Below are 18,432 nucleotides of genomic sequence, written 5' to 3'. Positions count from 1 at the left end.
TTGAGATGCCCTGCCCCGTTGCCAAGGCGTTCCCAATTAGGTTAGAGGGGCGCCGCACTAATTTCAGAGGGCACCTGACCTGTATACTCAGGCCGACACTAACGCCAACCTACAACCCACCTGACTAAGCACACCTTATGACTATTAGTCAATATTAGGCATTATTTGGGCACCTATTAAGTACCCTACTTAAAGTTAGGATATATATAACCCCCCTAGATAGATAATAGGATCTTAAGCACTTTATCTTATTTTCCTATTAGACCTACTATAGACTTCTTATATCCCTAGACCTTACTATTATCTAGTCATACCAACATCTCACCTATCAATCCCCAGCAGTGCGAGGTCACTGCTTACAGGTACAGCTCATTTCAGCCCATCACCATAAGCCAACTTATATTCTTGATACCCAACATGGACGTCACCGGCCTAGTGATTGGTATTGTCGGCCTGTATTCGACCTGCCAGTCCTGCTATAACCTCTACACCGACGTCCGCGATGCCGAGACGAGCGCCGTGACCGCCGCCCATGAGCTGGAGATCCACAAGTCGATCCTCAAGGCGTGGGGATTCTACTGGCAGATCCAGCCGACGCTGAGCGCAGAAGAACGCGACGGCGAGGTGAGCGAGAAGCTGAAGCGGTATCTGACTCGATACCCGGACAAGGCCATCGGCATTGCGAGTGCGCTGCATTGTATTGGCGAGGCTTTGTCTGACAAGCGGAAGCTTCTGGATACATATGGGCTGGAGGTCAATCTTGAAGTCGTTCAAGGTGTAGGTTTCCTGAGACGCTGGTTTTATCTACTATCTTGATTGACCGACTGGATAGAATGATGTCGTCAACGGGGGCTGGCGGCAGTTACGAGAAGAGCTGAGGGAGAAGAAGAGGACGATAACTTCGCGGATCACCCTCACCCGCCGGTTTGCCTGGGCACTACGCGACGCAGCCAAGTTCCAGGTCCTGATCACCGTGCTCAAGAAACACAACGACTCCCTGCACCTGCTGGGGCCCGAATGGGCGTTTGAGCTGCTGCAGATCAGCCTCGTGCTTGACTACCTGCCGCGACATGATGCTGGAGAGCTGGAGGTATTAGAGGGACAGGGGAGAGAACAACAGACAGACGCGGAACAACAGGCAGACGCAGAACAAGAGATAGACGCAGAGCAAGAGATGGAAGCAGAACAACAGATGGAAGCAGAACAAATGTCCCCCTCGGAGCAAGGCTTGCAGGTGCTGGCAGATCTGGCAGAGATCAAGATGAGAGTCGCCCAGAGCGATGAGACAGAAGCGCTGAGCCCCGAAGAAGAGGCCCGTCTGGTCTCTTTTCAACCCGATGACCTCAACATTCGCCCGTCCGGCATGATGGCCGTCTGGCTGTCTGGCCGGGAGACCGTCTTGATCGAACGACACAACTACGAAGCTGACGATGAAGAGTCCAGCCAGAGGATCCGGGCCAACATCCTCAAACTCGGCCGGCTGCTGCAGCTGCCCGCCTGTGCCCGCCATCTCCACACGCTGGAGCTGCTCGGGCTGGTGGACCTGAAGGAAGAAGAGGAGATCGGCTTCGTCTTCCGGCTGCCCGCGGGCCTGGGCCAGGCCCGCCGGGGGTTCCCTGTCGAAGACACGGGCATCCGCCGTCCCCGGGAGACGCTGAGCCTGCGCGAGGGCGACCCCCTGCCGGTGCTGGGCTGGCGGTTCGATCTGGCCCGGAAGATGGTGCAGAGCGTTGCGTTCCTGCACGGCTGCGGCTGGCTGCACAAGAACATCCGCACCGAAGAGCTCTACTTCTTCCCCAAGACTATCCCGGTGCTCTCGCGGGAGTGGGAGTCGATGGACTTTGAGCATCCGTTTCTGCTGGGCTATCGCTACTCCCGGCCCGACGATGTGCGGCCGCCGCGGGGGGAGCACAATGTACGGCCCCGTGAAGAGGAGAATGAAGCTCGTCGGCAGATTAGATTCGCTTCAGACTCCGTCAGTAATGCGTCGGAGGATTCGTATGAACCCCCCGCCATCTCCAGCGAGCCCCAGCGGGTGCATCTCGACGTCAAACACCACCCATCCAAGCGCGCTCACCCGGACAGGCGCTACTGCCACGCCTTTGACGTCTACTCGTTAGGCATTGCCTTGCTCGAGATCGGCCTGTGGAAGCCTATCGAGACGCTGCTGCCCGACCTCGAGACCGACACGGAGGAGGAGGATCCCTTTGAGACGCGCCGACGGCTCATCCGGCGGGCACAGCGCACCCTGTCGCCCGCCTGTGGCGATCTCTATACCGGCGTCACGATTGCCTGTCTCAGTGTCGACCCGGAGGAGTCGGACATTGGGCTGGCTGAGCAGAGAGAGCTCTGTGCGAGGATTGCTGTGGATCTGGCGCAATGCAGGGCATAGTTTCTCTAGTATTTAAGTCATATTTACTAAACCTAGGTTATTATGAAACCTGTTCTTTATTGACTAGCACGCCATTGATTCCATACCTATATATATTAACTGTATTAAACTACCCAGTGAATGAATATGCTCACTACAATCTAGATTAGCCTAATCTCATTTACTCAAACCACATATATGACTCATACCTAGTATAAATATCATCAAGGCTTAGCTATAATCCCCATCCTATCATGATGGCACCTCGTCAATATCTGCTCACGCAAATCCCTTCCTCGAAACTCATACACAACCACCTCCTCATCAACCTACATCTTCACCGATTTCCAGACTGATAATGAGCTGGAACAGCAGTCTGTAGCGAGTATCGAGCTGCCAAGAAGCTAGGAATGCATCTATCTATCATTTTGTATCAGTTGACGCGGAAGAGGCAGTGAGGGATATATGAACACGCTGAGTTCTGTATTGATAATACGGTATGTATTGCGAGGAATGGGTCCATAGTTATAGCAATTTGGGCAAGGGAAAGGGCTATTTCAATTCTAATATACCATAATCTCAGTATAGATTAAAGACCAACGAGTGATGCAGATTAATTCTGGTGCCTAGAAGGTCGTAGAGCATTCAGAGTACCTCGACTTTATGGCGGAACTACTGGTTTTATATCCCCAGTATTCATTTTCCATCCACTACAGCATCGTATAGCCGAGTTGGGCCGTGTATCTACTTGGCGAAACCTATCTGGGCTAGGGCTTACACTGAATTCTTGAGAAACATAATCAGGCCACACAAATACCCCGCATCGCGGGAAAAGACCAAGAGAATACACTCAAGCACCATCTTGAAATGGCAAAAGAATGCAAGATCATCATCGTTGGAGGCGGGATAGCCGGGCTGTGTCTAGCACTGACCCTGGAACGAATCAAGGTGGACTACATCCTCCTGGAAGCATATCCTGAGATTGTCGCCGAGGTGGGAGCTGGAATCGCCCTGCATCCCAATGGACTGCGTATCTTGGACCAGCTGGGCTGCTACGAGGATATCATAAGTCATGTCAAGCGGCCGGTGGAGAGTATAGATGTGCGGAACTCACGGGGCGAGTCTTTAGCCTCCACCACGGGCTGGGGGAAACGATTGACAGAGCGGTAAGTATATAGTTTCTCTTTGACATGACAAGATATGGGTGATTGATATTAATATCTCAAGGTATGGATATCCATTGATTTGGATCGACCGGACAGCTCTGTTGCGAATCCTATACGGACATATTCTCGACAAGTCGAAACTTCTCACATCTAAACGAGTGGAAACCGTCAGACAGACAGGAGCAGCAGTGCAAGCCATCACAACCGATGGATCCATCCATGAGGGCGATATCCTTGTCGGGGCCGATGGCGTTCATTCACGGGTTCGACAGGAGATGCTGCGAGAAAGCCAGAATGAAGAGTATGCAGACAGTATGTCCCCCTAGAATATATAGACTGCATCTTTTGGAATATTAACCCTGACGAATAGAAATATCTGCTACATTCGGTTGTATTTTTGGCGTCTCGAGTGTCATTCCAGGCGTATCTGAAGCCTGCGCCGATCGAGTATTGAACAAAGGCTTTTGCTACGTGATAGGCAGCGGACCCGATGATCGAGTCTACTGGTTTCTGATAAAACGACTTGATCGGACTCTATATGGAGAGGAAGTCTCTCAATTCAGCACCGAAGAGATGGAAAAGATACTGTATGAACATAGGGATGATGCGATCATGCCAGGCGTCCGCTTGGCAGATCTCTGCCGGCATCAGCGCAATGCCGTCTTTACGCCAATGCCCGAAGCTGTCTGTAGTAAATGGTATTCCGAAAGAGTCATCGTCATTGGAGATTCAGTCCACAAGGTATCTTTACTCTCTATGCTGGAAGGGTACTTCTAACTCGAATCTAGATGAGTTCCATAAACGCACAAGGGGGAAACCAGGCGATAGAAAGCGCAGCAGCATTTGCCAATGCTCTTGATTCTATGCTCAAGGAGAATACCCCCCTTACGGCAACAGAGATCCAGACTGTCTTTTCCAACGTGCAGGAAACTCGGTTTCCCCGCGTGAAGCCGATGATGGAACTATCGCATCAGCGACAGCACATGGACACACTGGCCACGCCCGAGTTGGAAGACATCATGCTCAATAAAGTCCCCAAGAGTATGCTGAAGATGATGTTGGAACGGTGGGATGAAGCATTTGGACCGGCCGTTTCCCTGCAGATGCTACCCCTTCCTCACCGGCCCAAGATTCTTCCTTTTCATGATGAGAGAGAGAGACACCAATTCAATATAGATGGCCAAGGGAATAGGCATATCTAGTTGTTAAAAGCAATCTATATAGGATTCATTAGGACTATATCATCTAGTCATTCTGCTACATAGATTATCCATGGTTAGGGTTTTTACACCGGGCTACTCTTGGAAGTAGGCTTATAAAATACTCAAATAATGTAGATCTGTGTCCTCTGTATGCCCAAGCTCATTCAGTCTTCACCTAGGGCACATTATCTGCCTCCTATCTGCCAATTAGAGGATAGCATAGACACAAGCTTCAAGTCATCTTGTATCACCTGATAATAGAAAGTTTTCCCCTTACGCTGCCGGCAACTTTTCGATTAATTTTTCTTTCTTTAACCATGAAGTATTTCCCAAAGACTTCCACTATGCAGTGTCTTGATGACACATTCTGCTGTCATATGAGTTGTCTGGGCTAGACTGGTGGTGGATTATGCCTTGGTGTAGATTCATGCGCCATCCTTTTGAAGCCTCAAGATATCGCCTCTCTCCTCTCACCCTACCCCGACGTCAAATTAACCATCTACATGACATCGTGCTATTCCGGGCACTGGGTGGAAACAACCGAGTTCCAGGGAAGGCAACTGAAACCAGTTGTTCTGGCTGCTACAGAACCCGAGCAAGAGTCTTTTGGTTTCGTGTGATCTCATTCGCAGAGACACGCTGGAGGTCTCTTTTCGTCAGCTACAATAGCAGATGCAGAGCTCATGAAGGAGCCTACCACACTGCCGCCCGATGTTGATAATGACACTTGCAGAGAATACCGCCAATTGACGACTGCGTTAGTCGCCGAGATGCATCGCTTGTGTCTTCCAACCAACATCGAGGATCGCTATGGCTCGTCGCCGGTGTTCACCGACGACCAGTCACAGGAGAGGGTACAATCTTTATTCATATAAATCAAACTAAGACAGGCTTCGCACCATTCCAGCGTCGGACCCCCATCCAAAAAAAAAACCGTGGGCAGTTTCTAGCTAGCCATGTTGATAGCAAGGATCCTGATATTATCGCATGGAACGAACGACACCCAGGCATACTCGACGAGGATTATCCCGAGGCAACAGGGGGCTATGGGGGAACGAGGAGGGGCCTTTTGTCCTCTTCAAACATAGAGTACCTTCTCAGATCGTACAGCCTTTCGAACCCGGGAGAACATAGGAAGCATAAGGCAAGACATAACAGTGAGCTTTTCATCTAGAGACTATTATTACTTTACTCTTTGTTTTACAGAAATACCTATCTCCTGGCGCCAAGATGTAATGTACACAATAGGCTATTCCTATTTAGGAAGGTCCATAACTATTCTAAATCCTTTATAATCTAATTTTTCATCTTCTCTGCTCTATATTGATTCCCCTGTTGATGCCTGGGTGATTTCTATATTAATTCTTATATTAATACCTAAATGATTCCCTATATTAATCCTGCGTCAATTCCCATGTTAATTCTCATATTAATTCTTACATCAATTCCTAGGTGATTCCTATATTAATTTATCTAGATTAGTGTTAATAATTATAAATGTAGGTCCATAGTGGCTGCCAGTAGACTTAAGCATCTAGAAAAGTACAACTATGCAGGTCCGTAGGTCTGGGGCAGTTTTAATTTGTATAGCTCTGTTCTACACTATCTTATAATATATATATATTAATAGAAAATCAAAGCCCCCTCTTTGACCCCCCTCGCGTAGCAAGGGTATCGGGCTCGTGTCTCATACAAATCAATATACTAATGATGGTGCCTGTCAGCCCTATCTTCGGGGATACGCCCCATGCTCCAGTCTCTTAGCTTATTGAAGTTGCGACAGGTATGTTTCTCCTTGAAGTAAGGAAATGGCACTTGGTACTCCTCATTCCACCAGTAGCCTAATGGCGTCATGTCAGCAGAACACTGGATGCCCTGGCGGAGGTAGTCGATGCAATGGTCTATATGTATCTGTCAGCTAGAGTTTGAATGGAGGTTGAAAAGACTCACCGATATGAAGGCGATAGTAGTAGGGATGCTTCTTGCCTGGCTCATAGTAGTCGATATCCAGGGCTTTGCGGATGGCATTCTATCTCATTATGAGTATCAAGAGGTCAAGAATAATGATAAAATACCTACTAGACAGTGCAATGAATGGTACATGTCCAAGCTGACCATTAGCAAGTCTTCGTCATAGTAAGGCATTAAGATAGTTACCTCACGCGGTATTTCGCATTGTCTTCGCCCTTCATCGTCCATTCCTTGACCCCTTCGGCCTCATCTTCGGACAGGTCCAAGTCCAGTGCTGACTAAGTTAATACACTCATTCTCTCTTCTCTGTCCAGGTGAAACAAGCATAGAGATACACACCCAGCATTAGTTCGTTCCAGGCATCGTCGATTTCAGGACTCGGCGGACCGGCGTACTTGGGAGCGCCAGGGTCAGTGACTGAGATCAGTCTCCCATTCTCGTCCAGCTCGAGACCACCAGTGAATTGGACCTCTTGCAGTTCAATACTGGAGCGAATCGATTCTATTTATCAGCACAATACCAGCGGTGGATTGCTTTTGGTCATACTTAAGTCTGTTGAGAATCCCTTTTCATAGCTGCCATACGGTGAAGATGGAAGACGGAAGAACAAGAGGGCAGAAAGGAGGGCAAAGAAGAGGGTTGAGAGAATCCACGGCCATTGTCTAGCGAATATCTGATTCTTCGTCCTAGGGGGCTTCTCATCTGGAAGAAAAGGCGCATTTTCAGAGTCCAGAGAATCCATGGTAAGGGAGCACTGAGAGTGTATGGAAACACCTTTCAGGGTCTTTAAGGGTCTTTCAATCTATTGGTTATATCATAAAGATTTCAGTTATAACACATGGTATTATAATAATCAGCCGTCACCTCCTGCAGAACAACACCCACTTTTTAAACTCGAATACGAGAGCCCTCACAGGTGAGGGGAAATTAGTCTAAAATAAGCACGAGCGGAGTGGCTCACAGATAGCCTAAATTACTCCACAGGGCTAATCTTGACCATAGATATTTAAGTTTGATAGGGCTAGATTCCCTAACTATATTAATCTGCATCTGGTACGGGAAACACCACCGAACCCGGCACCCGCGGCCAGGGATAGTCGGGCGGGGTGTGAATAGCGCCCTGTTCAATCCAGGCTGCGATAGAGGCCTGATTGCGACATTTGTGCCAAGTGCTGAAGCGCGGATACGGGCCTGGGTACTCCTCCAGCCATTGAAAGGTGTACAGGCCCACGTCGCCCTGGCACATCAGCGACTGACGTAGCAGCTCGATGCAGTGGTCCATATGAAGTCGCACGACATGCGGGGCGTCGGTGAAACCGTGAGATGATGCGTAGTATTCTGGGTATGTCGCCTTTCGCAGGAAGTTGAGGCAGTGCAGCTGGTGCGTATACATGTCCGACGCCATGTATCCACCGCCCATTTCTTCAGGGAGGCGAACATCATCCAGGGAGCCGCCGTTGCGCACCACCTGCTCGGCTGAGATACTCCTCACGTTCACTATTCGTCAGTATGATTGTTTTCGTCAATACCATGTTGATGATGGAGGAAGATACCATGGTCAAGAGTGCCCCAGGCGGCATCTACTTCCGGGCTTGGCCGGCCCCCAAATGGGGTTCGATATCCGACGCTGCTGTTGAAGCGTACCAGGTGATATGTGCTGTCAATCTCATCCAGAGCGGGGGCTATTTGAGTATACCAATGAGTAATCCCTGATCATCTTTTGGGTGAATCAGAAGCGGAACATACAGTAGAAAGACTGGCGACGGAGACACCGACGATTCATGTCTCGGTCGAGGAAAAACCCCGCTGTGAATGCAAGGCTGACGAGGAGGAGGGTAACGATAGGGTATGCATATGTGGAGAATGACGATGATCTTGCTCTCTGGCCAATCTCTTCCTCGACAGGGACTTTCTGGTAGCGAGAGCGAAACATTTTGTCAATAGGGAATAAGCCTGGTTAGCAGATAAGACACCGAGGAGTAATACAGAGTAATATACTACTCTTTATGGACTATTTCTGTGCTCTATGCTTGCTTGGTGGGCGCTAATGCAGCATCTGCAGATACGAGGCCTGGAACGTTGCATGAAACCGCCATCACTATCCCATCTGGGCCGTGTTACTAGCTGAAATGGATTGTATTGTCTATATCAAGAAGGATATAAAGGCCGTGTACACGCTCTCTCTCTCCTTACTACAACCATACACTATATTTATATCAGATTATTCAATATGAAGGTCCTCCAATGTGTTCTGCTTGGCTTGATGTCGGCTGGTATTGCCACCGCTCAGCCGGTCAAGCGAGAGGCTGAGGTTGATATTGAGAGCTATCCTTGTAGGTCTCTTATTCTTGCTCTTATTCATACATCGCTAACTATCCAGATGACTTTGGCTTCCTGTGGGTTTTCCTGGTCGGGCCCTAAATTTCAACCCTGACTTTCTTCAGCCCCGAGGAGAAGACAAAGCGTGAGGTCGACATTGAATCCTATCCTTGTAAGTGCTCTTCCAATCTCCGTCGATCTGGCTAATATCTCTAGACGATTTCGGATTCCTGTGAGCCACTTTGCTGTCTAAACGATAGATCATTCTAATCAATTGCAGCCCTGAAGACAAGAAGCGCTCTGAGAAGCGCGAGGTGGACATTGAATCATATCCCTGTAAGTTCTGTTCCGATACCCATCAACCTGGCTAATATCTTTAGATGATTTTGGGTTCCTGTAAGACAGCCTCCCTGAGGGATGGTATTATCTACTGATCCATTCCAGCCCCGAAGAAAAGAAACGCTCGGAAAAGCGTGAGGTGGATATTGAATCGTATCCTTGTAAGTTTTGCCCTAATATCCGTTAACCTGGCTAATATTTTTTAGATGATTTTGGGTTCCTGTGAGGCAGCCTCATTTTTTGCACTTAGTGTCTACTAATTTCGCTCAGTCCTGAGGACAAGAAGCGCTCCGAGAAGCGCGAGGTGGACATTGAGTCTTACCCTTGTATGTTTCCCTGTTAGGGTGGGATTATTGTTATTGTAGAATACGCTGACCATCATAGATGACTTTGGCTTCTTGTAGGTTTTCCCTTTTATTTCAAACTCCATCTAACTTTAGCAGGCCCGAGGATAAATAACGAATATAAGTTATATGTGACATGATCATCTAGAACTAGTTTCTCTATACCAAGGCAGTATTTTATTCGGTTATCGTTTACCAGTATATGCGTATTGTAATTATATATAGAACAAACATCCCGCATCCACCCATACTCAGCCATCTCACTCTTCGAATACTTGCCCACAATGCAATTGATGCGATTAATCCAATTAACCCAAATTCTCCTTCTCCACACATTAACAATTAATGCATCACAAATCCATGAGAAACGCATTTTAATTGGCTCTGAATGGAAGAATCAAGGCAGGCTGCCAGCCTCAGCTCAAGTAGTTGTGCGGGTCGCTTTACAGCAGAGCAATTTGCACCGCGCCCACAACTTGCTTATGGACATGTGAGTATAATCAGCGTGTTTTCAAAGACCGACCTTAATGAATCATTAGAGCACATCCTGATTCTACCAACTATGGGCAGCACTGGAGTGCGAGTCAGGTAATCGACATGTTTGCTCCCTCGGATATAGCCATTGCGGCTGTGCGGGAATGGCTGATAGGAGCTGGAATTGACGAGAGCCGCCTGTTGCACACGGAAAATAAAGGCTGGATCGTCTTCGTGACTGCTGTTGGGACAGCAGAGAATCTCTTCTCCACAAAATATTACCGGTACCGGCATAAATCGGACGGAAAGACGGCGGTTCTCTGTGAAGAGTATTCGCTGCCTCGCAGTGTGCAGCCACATATTGATTACATCCATCCTGGGATTGCTGTCCCAGTGAGACATACTCATACTAAACGCGGCGAGGTTGTTATCCATGGTGAGCTGGCTGGACACAAACCGCTGTTGGAGATGTCCCTCGCTTGTGATGATTTGGTCACTCCAGACTGCATCGCCGCCCTATACAGGATCCCCAAAGCCCCATTACCGCCAGTCGACAACCCGCTCGGTATCTTCCAGACAGGCAACTACTACGCCCAGGAGGATCTGGACTTGTTTTTCCGCAATCTGTCCCCCCACATCCCCGCGGGGACGCATCCTACCCCGGCATTTATCAACGGGGCGGAAGCTCCCGTCCCGGTGTCGGACGCGGGGCTGGAATCCGATCTTGATCTGCAGGTCGCATACCCTCTCATCTATCCACAAAACATTACGCTTTATCAAACCGATGACCAGTACTATTCAGAACATGGGAATAGAGGGTTCTTAAATACCCTTCTGGATGCTATTGACGGGGTAGCTCCTTTTCTTATACTTAGCCCCAATCCTTCCTATCGACAAGTGATGATTGCTGACTGTTTAGTCCTACTGTACATCTTGCGCCTTTGGCCAATGCGGAGACGACCCAGAACGCGACCCGGTATATCCAAATCTCAGCCCGGGAGGATACAGAGGGGAGAGAATGTGTGGAGTGTACCAGCCCACTAATGTTATTTCAATCTCCTACGCTGGGCCCGAGACCAACTTTCCAGCCTCGTATCAACGACGTCAGTGCCTTGAGTGGGTTCGTCCTTTCACTACTTCAGTCTGTTCACTATTACTAAACACCTCCGTGCTTTGAGATACCTCAAGCTAGGACTTCAAGGCGTCACTGTTCTCTTTCCCTCTGGCGACAACGGGGTGGCCGGGCCTGATGGATGTCTCGGGCCCGAACAAACCATCTTTAGCCCGTCGTTTCCAAACAATTGTCCATATGTTACGAGTGTCGGCGGAACAACCATCCGGGAAGGCAAAGAGACAGCCCTTGAACGCATGCGTGGTGAGACGGTGCTCTCGTCTGGAGGCGGATTCAGCAACATCTATCCAATGCCAGATTACCAGGCACAAGCAGTCAATATGTATTTTACTCTTCCTTTTCAAGATACGCTCTTGCTCATGTTTCAAGGTACCTTCAGCACTATCCGCCCTCGTTCTCATCCCATGGAAATAGCGAGACGGTAGCTGAAGCCCTGTTCAATCGTAGTGGACGCGCATATCCAGATGTAGCCGCTGTGGGTGACAACCTCGCCGTCGTTTACCGAGGCCTGGTCGGCTCTACCGGAGGAACAAGCGCTAGTATGTTTCTTTTTATTATTCCAATCAACATTGTTATTTTTGACTTCTAATGCTTCTTGATAGGCACTCCGATCTTCGCCGCAATCATTAATCGGATCATCGACGAGCGGTTGGCTATTGGCAAAGGACCCTTGGGCTTCCTCAACCCAGTGCTCTACCGCCATCCCTGGGTCTTGACAGATATCACCAATGGCTCCAATCCAGGGTGTGGGACAGATGGCTTCTCTGCCGCGACAGGGTAAGCAATTACGATCAACTTTGGCGTAATGAAAACATGCTAATTTATAGATGGGATCCCGTTACTGGATTGGGAACTCCCAACTATCCCAAAATGCTCGAACTCTTCCTGAATCTGCCGTGATATGGATAGTTCAAAAGTTTAACATTTGGGTTGGTGTTTTATAAAGTTCAAAGGTTAGTATAGACTTTGTCATATATATAAGGAGAAGTTCACTAGTTGCTAGGAGGTCCTTTTTTATACGGAATGCAGCTTACAAGCTAATAAACCTTAGGTCAAATAGGAATACGTACTGTAGCGAGCTATTAAGATATGCTTCAGAGATTTCGTCTGGATGATTGGTGGCGATGCTGTACACTTCAAATCCTCTCGCAAATTCAAGTATTGTGGAATATATATGGTTCTATAGAGCCCTACTTTCTGTTGAAGAACCATCATATAGAATTAATCAAGTCAAGCTTGAACGCGCAGGGATTTCTAGAAACAATATCATAAAAAGGCTATTGATAAGGCTGTATACAGATGGCACCAAAGGTAAAGAGGCACACTGTGTGGACTTGGTTATATTTTATGAAATATAGCTAGCCATATGAGCCCACTTCCTAATAGATAAAGATAGTGACCAACTGTGCCTTTCTAATATAGGCTACCAATCCAAATACCAGTCTGCCGAACCTGAATATTGTGAGACACTACTACCCTGGCCCCTGTTAAACCAATTTTCAATATTATATAGCTCTTATTGTAGGATAAATATTTGACTAATAATGTTTCTTTGGACTTTTTGCCTTCAATTTAAAGTATGTATAGTAATTGATTTTAGGGAACTGGATGAGAGGACAAAACAGCAGGAACTATTCTAAGTTAAGATATGTATAATCATGCAGAAAAGTCTTATATATAATATTATTTAATATCTTTACTACCTTCCCTTCTGCCATTCTAATGGCAAAACACTCCTAGAATATTGTAACTAATGTGCGCAGAATTAGAGGCCGTTAAGGAGGAATATTACTATTCGATACCTTAAACTGACCTGATCTTATGGCAAGTGTTTGAAGGGTTATCTCTACTGGACTCCATGACTATTTTAAAGCAGCCGTCGAGCTGCCGGATGTATCTGACAAAAAGGATATTTCGCTATCCAAATGGATGGTTTCTTGGTTTATATCATAATGCCTCCTAGCCTGTAAGACTTGAGTTCTTACTATCTATGTATCTCCGAACGCTGTCCATCTAGCCTTATTCTTCTAATGAATCAGTGCACTCTCAACTGGCCCCATGACTAGTTACTCACTAGCTAGTCCTAAGTGAATACTTATGTATGTAGGAAATCAAAAACTTTTCCAAGTACCACCGATTAGCTATAGGCTTCTATCCCAAGATCTCTTCATTTTATTGATGTATTCAGGACCCCTCGGTATGACATATATCAGTATGATCTACGTACCGCAAGCTCCAAGGAATCATAAAGTACACGGTACAGTTTAGAGAAAATAAGAATTCATTACTTAGCCTTCTAGAGTGTAACAGCTGATGCCTATTTACCCACGGGGATCCCCAGGTACCCAACGCGGGGTATACATCCCTGATTGACCTGGCTCGTCTGACCCTGCCTGTTATGATCTAGCTCTATTGCTTGCTAAGGTGCTTGATAAGCAGTGTTATGGTAGTACGTGGGGGGAAGATGAGTGCGTCATCGGTAACGGCCTTACGTCCTGTCTACAGTACCAGCTAATGGCATGTTGAATTTTGCAGAAGGCTGCTGAAACACAGCCAGTAAATGTTTTACCAATCTATGATGAAAATAGTTTCTTGAATGCTGGAAGCTAAATATATCGCAGGGTTAGGGTTTAGGGTCAGTGTTATATTAGCCATATACCTTGGTACTTGGAAGTCTAGTAGATCTGGAATTTCCATTTGCCGCAGCTTTGAAAGCAATCAGCTCATAGTGGCGATTTATTTAGAGATTATCTCTAATAATAGTGACATTGTATTGACACATTGTAACTTGAAGGAATCTAGTGGTAGGTTTCATACAACTAGATATGATCATATGATGATCTCTTACCCGACACTAATGCCATTAGTGCATGATCTACTCCATAAGTAGTGCTAAAGTTCTACTGAAAATATACTAGCGCAAATTGATAATCTGAATCTAATAGATCTGACAAACTATATCAAAATTCAGGTATTAGTATTTATAACCTTTATATTCATTATCTTCTATTAAATTAGACCAATTATGATAGAAAGTGCATGGCTAAGACCCTACAATATGGGTAATTATAAATACTCCAGGTTTTATATTCATTATCACATATATTTAAATATAGCCTAGGGAGCTGTATCTTACTGCAACTCACTACACTACATTTATGCAGTAACTATATTACTTGATAACTATGCTTTATAAGTAGATGCCACGTAGTCCTTCCCCGCTTAACAGTCGCCATAAGAGGAAAAAAAAGTACACTGCAGATTGCAGGGACCACCATATTGATTTATCAAAACTCACTGTCACGGCTAGAAATTGAAAGTAAATACTAGGGAGGGTATATAACCTTCATACTGACTCGTGTACCCCATGCCTGATTCAATCAATAAATAGAGGCCCATACCGAGCAGAGATACTAGAAGTCGAAACTTGAATAGATCGTATTTTCAAAAAGCAGAACAGAGAACAGGTGGCCACTTCGCAGTGGGGGGATCTAAATGTATTATGCTGCAAGATCGACGCGTACCACTGGCGCCACTACCTGATAAGTACAGAGATCACTACAACTACAAGCTGTACAGGATAGAGCATCAATTATACTGAATGCCTGATGTTCTGATATACTGTAATAAGGTACCTAGTATCAACTGTACTTAATATATATATAGCATACCTAATTATCTATATATTGAGAGATAGAGATTATATCATACCAGATTTTATATAATAATATAAATATACTGTTACCTAGTTTAGATAAATGATGGGCACATGAGTGAAAGGGTAATTCACTTCTATCCTGGTAAACTAGACAGGGGTTTTTATGTATCATGAATGTACATGACCCCTCATCCAAAAACAACTCTCGGCCGTAGATATCCCTCAGCTATAAATACTATGATGTTTATCCCTCATCTCAACTCTAGTCTTAGCAACGCAAAGCATCAAGAATTTGATTTATCTAAACAGCGCCGCATTTCTGTGAAAATGGCTTCTCTGGTTCAAAACGCTACCACTGCTGCATCTGATGCTACCACTGCAGCTACCACTGCGACGACTGCTGCTGCTACTGATGTTACTACTGCTGTCACTGACGCTACAACTACTGCTGCTACTACCACCACTGTTCTCAGCCTTGGGACAGAAATTGACCAGTTCTTGACCAGTTCGTATTCGTGTTATGGCTTATTTATTCCTTATCTTATGAAGCTTAGGCCTTGCGAGTGAATCCACACAAGTTCTCCATGTATACTCGTACAACTCGCAGACCCGCGTCATCAAGGAAACATCCTGTATTCCATCTAAGAATCTGGATGCGAGCAAGATGAAACTGTCCGACATTCGTGAGCTGTTGCTTAGCGAGAATATCCTCGAGCCCAGGCTGGTCTGGAGTGCATTTTGTAACCAACGGGGAGCAAAAGTTCTGGACACGACCAAGTTTCAGTCCTATCTTGATATTTTGAATGAGAAGGTGAGCTCTCTCTATGCATAATATGTAACGGGCTTGATGCTAAAATTTGTGTTCTAGTCTAGTGAAGTTGGCGTAAGTTTGACCCTGGTTTATTGTTTTCGTCTATTATTCTGTCCTAATAAATACAAAAGGAAATCTCTGAGGACAATGCCGATACATACCGTGTTTATCTCAAGTCAGAGAAAGTCATTGATCTGGAGCTTCAGTCATTATTCAGCCGGGGTATGAAAGCAACCATTGATGTAAGAACATGATACCATACCTCATTTGATAGGTAATATGCTAATCATTCAGCACCAACTTCCAGCAGCTGCTCAGCCCAAATCCCCAGATATGCCGACTAGTTTCAGCCATAATATTTTCCTCAATCCCACGACTACATTTAGCATCATGTAAGTTCTTTCCTCTTAATCAACTATCCCAATATTAATAATATAGCCACCCTGCGGATATGTCTGAGACACACTGGAGTGTCGTTATTCGCAACAATTCCCTACTTAATGCTTACCGAGTCATCGGCCTGGGTGGGAGTTTGGGAAAAGTGGTCGAGCGTTCAATGCATACAGGTACTTCTTATCCACTTGGTATCATATATACCTAAAAATCCTCTGACCAATAGCTTTTGCACTCAAACCACGCGTCTTTTTGAATTATCAAATTTCAGCCACTGCAGCTTCTGACTCTATCCCCAAGAAAAAGGTGGGCTTAATAAGATACTAACAGCTAATAATAACTGGTTACTAATAATGCCGGTAGCAAATGCTTAGGATTCCTCGATTCAGAATTGAAGATGATTCATATATCGAACAATTCGAGAAAACCAAATCTGTTTCCCGGGCTATTGCGCAGAATTCTTTATCCCAACTGGCAGCCGAACTGGCCATGTAGGATTGATTCTTGAAATGGTTCAATGATCTGATCAAGGCTAATAAGAATAGTTCTGGAGGCGCATTTGGATTCAGTGCTAGTCTTTCAGCCAGCTATAGCCAGGATGATTCATCATCGTCTTCGTCTAGCTCATCTGCGGAGACAAAGGAGATGACCATCACTTACAACGTAAGCCAACATCTACAGTATCATAGTGATATACTCACTTGTCATCTAGTTCCCCCGTGTGGTGGTTGATTTTGATGAGGACAGTCTCGAACTGTCTGAAGAATGCAAATTTGACTTAATGGCTGTGGATTCCGTGGCAGCAATTGATAGATTCAAGGATAAATACGGTATGTTACTACTCCAGCATAACGAAAAGACATATGCCTAGATATTAATTGTCAAGGCCGCTTTTATGTTACAAGAGTCGAACTAGGTGGAAGATTACATTCCTCACAGGAATCTACATCAACCTCAGAGACGGCCAAAGCTGACCAGGCCAAATCGATGAGGGCGGCAGCTGCTCTATCCTTTTCTTCTCCATATGTCCAGGCATCTGCAAATGTGAGCTATGCTAAATCCACGAGCTCTTCCTCAGAGGAATCAAGCAGTGCATCCAGCAATGCCGTTTGTTGGGAGGCCAAGGGAGGTGATACTTTGCTTTGCAATGAGTAGGTTTTTTGATCCCCAATCCCTTAATTATCAAACCTTGATGATCTAACGATGCCCCAATAGCCCCCCTGCTTGGGCTTATACTGTTGGATCATTTTACAACTGGCGTGCTGTGAAGGTATGTATTTCTCTGTTTCCAATATGAAGCCTAATCTAATTCTATAGCAATCCCGCGTCATGTCTATTGAAGACGCCATCTCTTCCATACCAGGATACCAGGGCATCAAACAGAAATTCGCCACCATCCTCAAGGGCCAAACAGCTACACCAAGCACCACCCAAGTTTCTGTGGGATTCCAGATCGCCTCACCCGAAGGTGATATGGTTTTCACTGTTCCGACTAGTTCTTCAGATTATGGTATGTTTTTGCCCCTTTCCCATTAGGATGATTATACTTGCTAATTGATATTCAGCCCAAGAAGCATTCAGCTATGTAAATAGAACTGCAGTGACGGACGAACGGATCCAATTTCTTCACAAACTGACTACATCCATCTCTGGCGCAACACTATTGACCATGGAGACCAACAGTGTTGCTGCAAATCAGAAGTTTTATGTCAACATCGAGAATACCTCGGCTGATGATCCTAAACAGGTATGCCAAATGTCCTTCTATATTTGTAAATGTTTATCTTATGATGGTCAGCTCAAATTCAACCACCCATACCGCATCTATACCAAGAATGGAGACGACTATTCCTGGCTGAGTTCTAGCCCAGCCAAATCCGGATACTTGATTCTATCCTTTATCTGGAGCGGGAAAGTGGAAGAGGCCACTCGATTCAGATTCTTGAATGCTACCAACCTCTCTAGTTCGGATTATATTGAGAATGGCGACCCGGTGTTTATGGTTATGATGGATCGTGAGGGCGGGGATATTGGAAATGCCGAATATTTCCGGCTGTTGAATGGCCGGATTGGTCAAAACATTGAGGCTCCTCAGGGAACCAGCAGCTGTGAATATCGCTTCAAATATCCTTGACTCGGTTAGCTGCGTGATTAAGGAATACAATCGGCAAGTTTGATTGACCAGGAGAATATGTATGGGGAAATAATGAAAATTCAAGGGAGTGTTGAGTAGGCTTAATCAGGGCTATAAG

General features: G+C 46.0%; 7 protein-coding genes across 7 annotated transcripts; 5 read left to right on the top strand and 2 right to left on the bottom strand.

Moving 5' to 3' along the window:
- The first annotated feature begins 236 nt into the window (after positions 1 to 236).
- On the top strand, positions 237 to 956 carry ASPZODRAFT_137407 (hypothetical protein). The gene has a single exon (XM_022724308.1). It carries the CDS (start codon positions 418 to 420, stop codon positions 814 to 816), a length of 399 nt encoding a protein of 132 aa, XP_022576780.1. The 5' UTR covers positions 237 to 417; the 3' UTR covers positions 817 to 956.
- Positions 957 to 3,172: 2,216 nt separating this feature from the next.
- ASPZODRAFT_137406 (hypothetical protein) lies at positions 3,173 to 4,833 on the top strand. Its single transcript, XM_022724307.1, has 4 exons — positions 3,173 to 3,537; positions 3,599 to 3,849; positions 3,908 to 4,278; positions 4,326 to 4,833. Exons 1-4 carry the CDS (start codon positions 3,239 to 3,241, stop codon positions 4,737 to 4,739), a joined length of 1,335 nt encoding a protein of 444 aa, XP_022576779.1. The 5' UTR covers positions 3,173 to 3,238; the 3' UTR covers positions 4,740 to 4,833.
- A 1,461-nt stretch (positions 4,834 to 6,294) lies between these two features.
- Positions 6,295 to 7,507, bottom strand: ASPZODRAFT_137405 (hypothetical protein). Its single transcript, XM_022724306.1, has 6 exons — positions 7,257 to 7,507; positions 7,050 to 7,211; positions 6,897 to 6,984; positions 6,819 to 6,849; positions 6,690 to 6,768; positions 6,295 to 6,640 (listed from the first exon to the last, which is right to left on the bottom strand). The coding sequence occupies exons 1-6, from the start codon at positions 7,450 to 7,452 to the stop codon at positions 6,444 to 6,446; spliced, it is 753 nt and encodes a 250-aa protein (XP_022576778.1). The 5' UTR covers positions 7,453 to 7,507; the 3' UTR covers positions 6,295 to 6,443.
- A 200-nt stretch (positions 7,508 to 7,707) lies between these two features.
- ASPZODRAFT_105549 (hypothetical protein) lies at positions 7,708 to 8,631 on the bottom strand. Its single transcript, XM_022720907.1, has 3 exons — positions 8,457 to 8,631; positions 8,264 to 8,392; positions 7,708 to 8,207 (listed from the first exon to the last, which is right to left on the bottom strand). Exons 1-3 carry the CDS (start codon positions 8,491 to 8,493, stop codon positions 7,750 to 7,752), a joined length of 624 nt encoding a protein of 207 aa, XP_022576777.1. The 5' UTR covers positions 8,494 to 8,631; the 3' UTR covers positions 7,708 to 7,749.
- A 288-nt stretch (positions 8,632 to 8,919) lies between these two features.
- ASPZODRAFT_29343 (hypothetical protein) lies at positions 8,920 to 9,899 on the top strand. The gene is made up of 11 exons (XM_022728180.1): positions 8,920 to 9,043; positions 9,091 to 9,106; positions 9,155 to 9,201; positions 9,246 to 9,261; positions 9,310 to 9,365; positions 9,410 to 9,425; positions 9,474 to 9,529; positions 9,575 to 9,590; positions 9,639 to 9,694; positions 9,753 to 9,768; positions 9,812 to 9,899. The coding sequence occupies exons 1-11, from the start codon at positions 8,941 to 8,943 to the stop codon at positions 9,825 to 9,827; spliced, it is 414 nt and encodes a 137-aa protein (XP_022576776.1). The 5' UTR covers positions 8,920 to 8,940; the 3' UTR covers positions 9,828 to 9,899.
- A 106-nt stretch (positions 9,900 to 10,005) lies between these two features.
- Positions 10,006 to 12,218, top strand: ASPZODRAFT_77390 (hypothetical protein; the record flags this gene model as incomplete). Its single annotated transcript, XM_022730166.1, has 7 exons — positions 10,006 to 10,202; positions 10,252 to 11,038; positions 11,106 to 11,302; positions 11,365 to 11,640; positions 11,688 to 11,857; positions 11,921 to 12,095; positions 12,146 to 12,218. 7 exons carry the CDS (start codon positions 10,006 to 10,008, stop codon positions 12,216 to 12,218), a joined length of 1,875 nt encoding a protein of 624 aa, XP_022576775.1.
- Positions 12,219 to 15,303: 3,085 nt separating this feature from the next.
- On the top strand, positions 15,304 to 18,314 carry ASPZODRAFT_105543 (hypothetical protein; the record flags this gene model as incomplete). The annotated part of the gene is made up of 14 exons (XM_022720906.1): positions 15,304 to 15,481; positions 15,531 to 15,787; positions 15,845 to 15,859; positions 15,919 to 16,029; positions 16,082 to 16,179; positions 16,226 to 16,353; positions 16,407 to 16,486; positions 16,544 to 16,671; positions 16,726 to 16,843; positions 16,893 to 17,010; positions 17,067 to 17,331; positions 17,396 to 17,450; positions 17,498 to 17,690; positions 17,746 to 18,314. 14 exons carry the CDS (start codon positions 15,304 to 15,306, stop codon positions 18,312 to 18,314), a joined length of 2,313 nt encoding a protein of 770 aa, XP_022576774.1.
- Positions 18,315 to 18,432: the final 118 nt, after the last annotated feature.

The sequence above is a fragment of the Penicilliopsis zonata genome, assembly GCF_001890105.1.
Source record: "Penicilliopsis zonata CBS 506.65 unplaced genomic scaffold ASPZOscaffold_34, whole genome shotgun sequence".
NCBI lineage: Eukaryota > Fungi > Ascomycota > Eurotiomycetes > Eurotiales > Aspergillaceae > Penicilliopsis > Penicilliopsis zonata.
Note: the sequence above shows the minus strand (reverse complement) of the source record. Positions and strands in the feature narration are given on the sequence as shown.